At 48.7% G+C, this 6,744-nt stretch overlaps 1 protein-coding gene across 1 annotated transcript; it reads left to right on the forward strand.

Annotated features, from left to right (window-relative positions):
* Window positions 1–1,946: 1,946 nt before the first annotated feature.
* LOC9663036 (pentatricopeptide repeat-containing protein DOT4, chloroplastic) lies at window positions 1,947–5,625 on the forward strand. The gene is made up of 3 exons (XM_002987315.2): window positions 1,947–2,374; window positions 3,890–3,979; window positions 4,205–5,625. The coding sequence occupies exons 1-3, from the start codon at window positions 2,003–2,005 to the stop codon at window positions 5,594–5,596; spliced, it is 1,854 nt and encodes a 617-aa protein (XP_002987361.2). The 5' UTR covers window positions 1,947–2,002; the 3' UTR covers window positions 5,597–5,625.
* Window positions 5,626–6,744: the final 1,119 nt, after the last annotated feature.

A 6,744-nucleotide genomic window follows, 5' to 3' on the forward strand; every position in this document is an offset into this window, starting at 1 on the left:
GTGACCACGAACCGACAAGTCATACCTCAAGCCTCGGATTGCTCCCAACCCCCTGCCTCCACCCGGTTGCCTACTTTAACCAAGCCCCGGACCACCCAGCAGTCTTGGCGCACAGGGATGACATCAGCCCTAACCTCTTGCTCACTTCTGAGCTTCTCCCCCCTTAAGAAAAAAGGTCTGTTGTTCTCTTGGAGTTCAAGAGGCATCCTCTTCACCGTCTCCTCTGTTTTTGCTAGCTAGTTAGCTCTTACAAGAAGGAGCACAAGCCAAGTTCAGCTCCATGCTCAGCTCTATCATCTCCTCTTTAAGACACCTCACCTCTTTGAGGCCATTCAGAAGAGCTAGCACGCTTCACCTCTAGACGTCCCCCCCCCCCCTTTTTTGCAATTGTCTCTTCAAACTCATCATACTTATTTAACTCACCAAACCTTACCAAGCCGAGTGCAGGTTTTGAAACCCCATGAGTCACCTTGGCCAACAATCTTGACGTGCGGATGCGTCCAAACTGCTGGACCATTTCTCCAGGAGATAACTTATGCTACAACACTCTCCGCTCGACGATCTCAATGTGGAAAGATCCACAAAGCTGTCCCACTCATCATAGTTGTAGAAGAAATCATCCTCATACTGCATCTGCAACCTTGCTCGAGCCCAAGCCTCTGCCATTGCAAGCTTCTCCCTCATCTTGATCAGCTCACACTTGAGGCGGCAAAACAAGTCCAGGTCCTGAGGAACAACAATGGAATACACCTTTCCTGGGTACCTGTCTCGAAACCTGTGAAAGTACAGTGGACGATGTGGTGTTTCAGATCGCAGTGGAATGATAACTTGATGAAAGCAACAAAACCATCGAGCTCGCTCTTTGGGGATCAATTATCATCTCCTCCTTTGAAGCAATGAGCAGCAGGCCTTGATTGCATCCAGAAGTACTAGAGATAGTCTGCAAAAGCAAGTTTGACACCAGTTATTTTGGCAACACAGAAGAAAAAGAAGAAAAATAAACTCAAGTTTCAAAATTTATAGAGATCCATACAATCCAAATCAAGATCAATCTTCCACGAACTTAATGCCACTTTCAGCACCTCCAAGCTCTGCCGAAAAACATAGCCACGGTATGCCACAATCGTTCGCTTGAAAATCTGAAGATGTCAATCGAAGCATGCAAGCAAAAACATGAAGTAAAGAAGCGCAGCTGGACAACAAAGGAGATGAACTGAGTGAGGCCAAGAACACATATAAGGACTGACTGTAAGCATGTGAGGCTTTGCACGGTTTTCTCCTCCGTGCGTGGCTTCATGTGCGAAGAGTTTGGTGTGGTAAGGTATGTTGCGGAGCAGCCAGAAGCCCAGGGTGAATATAAGTACATGAGGCCTTGTGAGGTTTTACCACCGCCCGAGGACTCCTGTGCATGGGCCCCGGGCGAGAGTCATTTGCGAAAGTGTTCTGCATGAAACTGGTGCCCTGAGGCTTCTGGCCGTGTCGCCCCATGAAGAGCATTTTTTATATAATTGGTGTAGAGTGTGGTTTATTTTTGCATATTGAGTGTATCAATATCTTTTAGTTAGCAGATTATATTGAAGAACTGAAGACTACCTACAGTTAAGTGCATGCAGCAACAGATTATATAAAAAATGAATGCAGAGAATAACAAATCAGGATTTCTAGGAAGTTCGTGCGTAATAATAATAATAATCATAAAAACCTGATGTTCAGCCAGTTAGAAGATTGTCTGAAAATTATGCATGATTCTTCAGCTCTTGAGCAACTGATTGCTGCTGGCTCACTTTCTATATATATCAAAGAAACAATAAACATCTAAGCTGCTGCAGTTAAGCTGTGACATTGTAAAGTTTAAAAAGGAAAAGAATTAGAAAAAGAAAAAACAGAAAACACGAGTTTTTTACTGCTACAGTTAAGTACTAACAAATCGGGATTTCTAGGGTATGCGTGCGGCGCTAGGGTTTGTGTGGTGTGTGTGCAACAATCTCATGCAGTTTCAAACATGTTTCTACCGGAGAGAGGGATCGCCAACAGGAAAACACCAACCTGGGTCTCTGCAAAACTCGAGTCGCTCGCTGACCCAGCTGTAGGTAAGGCCACCACGGCTCGCTACAAATCTCCACATACACCTGTAGCTGGTGATGAACCGGTGAGTTTAGGGAGGCTGATATACCGCGTGAGAGACTCAGCTGAGAGCAGATCCCTTTCTTTGGGAAAACAAGCCCATGAAGCTGTGCTCAAGAGTGATGAGCACAAAAGCAACATCTACTTGTTGACGGGATTGATCGATATGTACTGCAAGTGTGGCGAGCTTGAGGAGGCTCGCAAGATTTTCGACTCCATGGGAACCCGGAGTGTTGTGTCCTACAACGCGATCATCAAGGGCTGCGGCTCGAACGGGCAAGCTGAACTTGCTCTGGAGTACTACTCTGCCCTGAGAGCTTGTACCACCATTCAACCCAACGATCGGACACATGTCGCGGTGATCAGCGCCTGCTCCAGACTTGCTACCGAATCCAGCGAGAAGAGGGAGAGAGCTCTGCGCATCGGGATGGAGATCCATTCAATGCTGAGCAAGGAGAAGAAACAGGTAGATCTGTTCGTGGCGACTTGCCTGGTCGACATGTACTGCAAGTGTGGCGAGCTTGAGGAGGCTCGCAAGATTTTCCACTCCATGGGAACTCGGAGTGTTGTGTCCTACAACGCGATCATCCACGGCTGCGGCTCGAACGGGCAAGCTGAACTTGCTCTGGAGTACTACTCTGCCCTGAGAGCTGATAACACCATTCAACCTGACGATTGGACACATGTCGCGGTGATCAGCGCCTGCTCCACACTTGCTACTGCCAGCGAGAAGAGGGAGAGAGCTCTACGCATCGGGATGCAAGTCCATTCAGTACTGAGCAAGGAGAAGAAACATCTAGGTCTGTTCGTGGCGAATTGCCTGGTAGACATGTACTGCAAGTGTGGCGAGCTTGAGGAGGCTCGCAAGATTTTCCACTCCATGGGAACTCGGAGTGTTGTGTCCTACACCGCGATCATCCAGGGGTGCAACACGAACGGGCGAGCTGAACTTGCTCTAGAGTACTACTCTGCCCTGAGAGCTTGTACCACCATTCAACCCAACGATCGGACACATGTCGCGGTGATCAGCGCCTGCTCCACACTTGCTACCGAATCCAGCGAGAAGAGGGAGAGAGCTCTACGCATCGGGATGGAAGTCCATTCAGTACTGAGCAAGGAGAAGAAACATCTAGGTCTGTACATGGCGACTTGCCTGGTAGACATGTACTGCAAGTGTGGCGAGCTTGAGGAGGCTTGCAAGATTTTCCACTCCATGGGAACTCGGAGTGTTGTGTCCTACACCGCGATCATCCAGGGGTGCAACACGAACGGGCGAGCTGAACTTGCTCTGGAGTACTACTCTGCCCTGAGAGCTGATAACACCATTCAACCCGACGATCGGACTCATGTCGTGGTGATCAGCGCCTGCTCCACACTTGCTACCGAATCCAGCGAGAAGAGGGAGAGAGCTCTATGCATCGGGATGGAGATCCATTCAATGCTGAGCAAGGAGAAGAAACAGCTAGCTCTGTTCGTGGCGAATTGCCTGGTAGACATGTACTGCAAGTGTGGCGAGCTTGAGGAGGCTCGCAAGATTTTCCACTCCATGGGAACTCGGAGTGTTGTGTCCTACACCGCGATCATCCAGGGGTGCAACACGAACGGGCGAGCTGAACTTGCTCTGGAGTACTACTCTGCCCTGAGAGCTGATAACACCATTCAACCCGACGATCGGACTCATGTCGTGGTGATCAGCGCCTGCTCCACACTTGCTACCGAATCCAGCGAGAAGAGGGAGAGAGCTCTACGCATCGGGATGGAGATCCATTCAATGCTGAGCAAGGAGAAGAAACAGCTAGATCTGTTCGTGGCGACTTGCCTGGTAGACATGTACTGCAAGTGTGGCGAGCTTGAGGAGGCTCGCAAGATTTTCCACTCCATGGGAACTCGGAGTGTTGTCTCCTACACCGCAATCATCCAGGGCTGCAACATGAACGGGCGAGGTGAACTTGCTCTGGAGTACTACTCTGCCCTGAGAGCTGATAACACCATTCAACCCGACGATCGGACTCATGTCGCGGTGATCAGTGCCTGCTCCACACTTGCTACCGAATCCAGCGAGAAGAGGGAGAGAGCTCTACGCATCGGGATGGAGATCCATTCAATGCTGAGCAAGGAGAAGAAACAGCTAGATCTATTCGTGGCGAATTGCCTGGTAGACATGTATTGCAAGTGTGGCGAGCTTGAGGAGGCTCGCAAGATTTTCAACTCCATGGGAACTCGGAGTGTTGTGTCCTACACTGCGATCATCCAGGGCTGCAACACGAACGGGCAAGCTGAACTTGCTCTGGAGTATTACTCTGCCCTGAGAGCTGATAACACCGTTCAAGCTGATGCTTGCACCTACACCTGTGTCCTTGTTGCTTGCGGGAGTGTGATGGCGATCAAGCTCGGGAGGGAGATTCACCAGCTGGCGAAGCATAAAGGGCTGCTGAAAAACAATCCAGTTCTGGGCTCCAGCCTGGTGAGCTTCTACGGCAAATGTGGCGATGTTGATTCTGCTCAGGAAGCGTTTGACGAGTGCCGAGCTCGGGACGACACGGGTCTCTGGAACTCTCTCATACAGGCTTACACTCTCCAGGGCCGATCGATCGAGGCCTTGGAGCGTTTCTATTCCATGACTCAGGAGGAGGGCTGTAAAGCTGACGATGTGAGTTTTGTTTCGGTGTTGAACGCTTGCAGCCATGGTGGTCTGGTCGGGAAAGGAAGGCAGCTTCTGGATGAAATGCCCAAGCAGTATGGAGTCAAGCCACGTCTGGAGCATTATGTGTGCCTGATCGATATGCTCGGGCGAGCTAACCTCCTCGACGAAGCTGTGAGAGTTCTCAGAGCCATGCCTTTTGAACCGGATGCAGTGGTTTGGACGTCCCTGCTCGGAGCCTGCCGGAAGTGGAAGAATTACACGATCGGCAAACTCGCGTTTGAGCGTCTTGTGGAGATGGATCCCAAGAGCGGCACGCCCTACGCATTGATGGCCAATATATTTGGAAACCTGGGGATGCTCAGTGAAAGGGCCGCTGTTGTGGAGAGAATGAGAGGTGAAGGCAGCTTCAGGGAGCCCGGGAGAAGCTGGTGGACGGATGTTTGCTCAGGAAAAGTGCATTCTTTTTCTGTCGAGGATAGGAGTCACTCACAGAGCGACGAGATTGCGGCCAAGCTCAAGCAATTGTTGCTGAGAATGAAAGAGGAGGGGTATGCGAGCGATGTGATCAACGTTCTAAAAGACATACCCGAGGAAGAGAAAGAGGATCACCTGTGCGGCCACAGTGAGAAGCTTGCGCTGGGGTGTGCTCTGGTGAACTCGCACCAGAAGGAGACCATCAGAATTGTGAAAAATCTCCGAGTTTGTGACGATTGCCATGCGGCCACTGCTCTCATCTCTAAGCTGGAAAAAAGGCTAATCATCTGCAAAGATGCCAGTCGGGTTCATGTGTTCCAGGATGGCAGATGTTCCTGTGACAACTACTTTTGAAAACATGTCAGTGCTCTTTCTTGCAGTTATCCCTGGTTTTAAACCCTCTGTGAGTCAAGCAGAAACATGGGCCGCTGAGTGAGCAAAGTACTGCTGTCAACCTGAACTTCACGGAGAAAAAATTAACATTTAAAGTTAAAACTATGCAAAAGGAGGATGACACGTTGTCTTAAATTTAAATTTCTTTTTGGTAGCCAGGAATGCTGTCAGTCGCATGGGGGCTTGGTGGGGAGCTGGGTTCTGAGGTGACTGACGCAAAACATGTACGTGCCTGCATGCCCTTTGCGCGTGCACTAAGTAAGCATGTGGTGGAGGACATAGGTGCCCCAAAACGGAGTGCCCAGATTCAGATAATAAGCCTTAGTATGAACCCAAACTCTTTGCTGATAGCAAGTACCGCCTCATGTTCCGGGAGCAAGGTGATGGTGGCTTGCGGCATGACCAACTTTGGGTTTGTGCTCCTAGAGCACGTTGAAGACGTGTGGAAGCTGGTGACGATGGCATTTGTTTCTTGCAACGTACTCACTAGCTCCTCGGCGACGTCTTCCTTCCAGATTTTTTGAGCTTGTCATGAGTGGTGATCTGCTTGCTCTCTCCTGTGACGACTTCTTCCAGCCTCTGGTGCCCAACCTCAAGGCTCTCTTGTGGATGGAGCTAGCCCTACACAGTGTGTGTGTGTGTGTCAACCAGCAGATGCACAAATCGTTGAGAATTAGCAACAAGTGTGTATCATAGGCTTAGTATGTAGTGTACTAGTGTACATGTACATGTGTTTCAGCTAAATATAATGGGCCAAATACACCGAAGAAGTGTGTATAAGAAGAGTAGAAACAAATTAAGAAATGTAAATTAAGAAGTGCAAAAGAGATGAAAATAAAAATTGTCCATCCTCATCAGTTTGCTGAAATTAAGTTGGATTCAATTCTTCCAGCTCCAAATATTGTGTGATTGAGTTGTAAGTTAATTAATAGTAGAAAATAAGAAAAAAAACAAACATTGAAAAAATAGTGTTTGATAATATCTTCTTTGCTTTTAGTTTTTTATTTTCGAAAGAAAATTAGTGGGGGAGTGCTGGTAAAGATATCTTTGCCGTTCATTGGTGGTTAATTAAATGAGCATGTTTAGAGATGTTTATAAGAGTTTAGCTC

Source organism: Selaginella moellendorffii, unplaced genomic scaffold (genome assembly GCF_000143415.4).
Source record: "Selaginella moellendorffii unplaced genomic scaffold, v1.0 SELMOscaffold_81, whole genome shotgun sequence".
Taxonomy (NCBI): domain Eukaryota; kingdom Viridiplantae; phylum Streptophyta; class Lycopodiopsida; order Selaginellales; family Selaginellaceae; genus Selaginella; species Selaginella moellendorffii.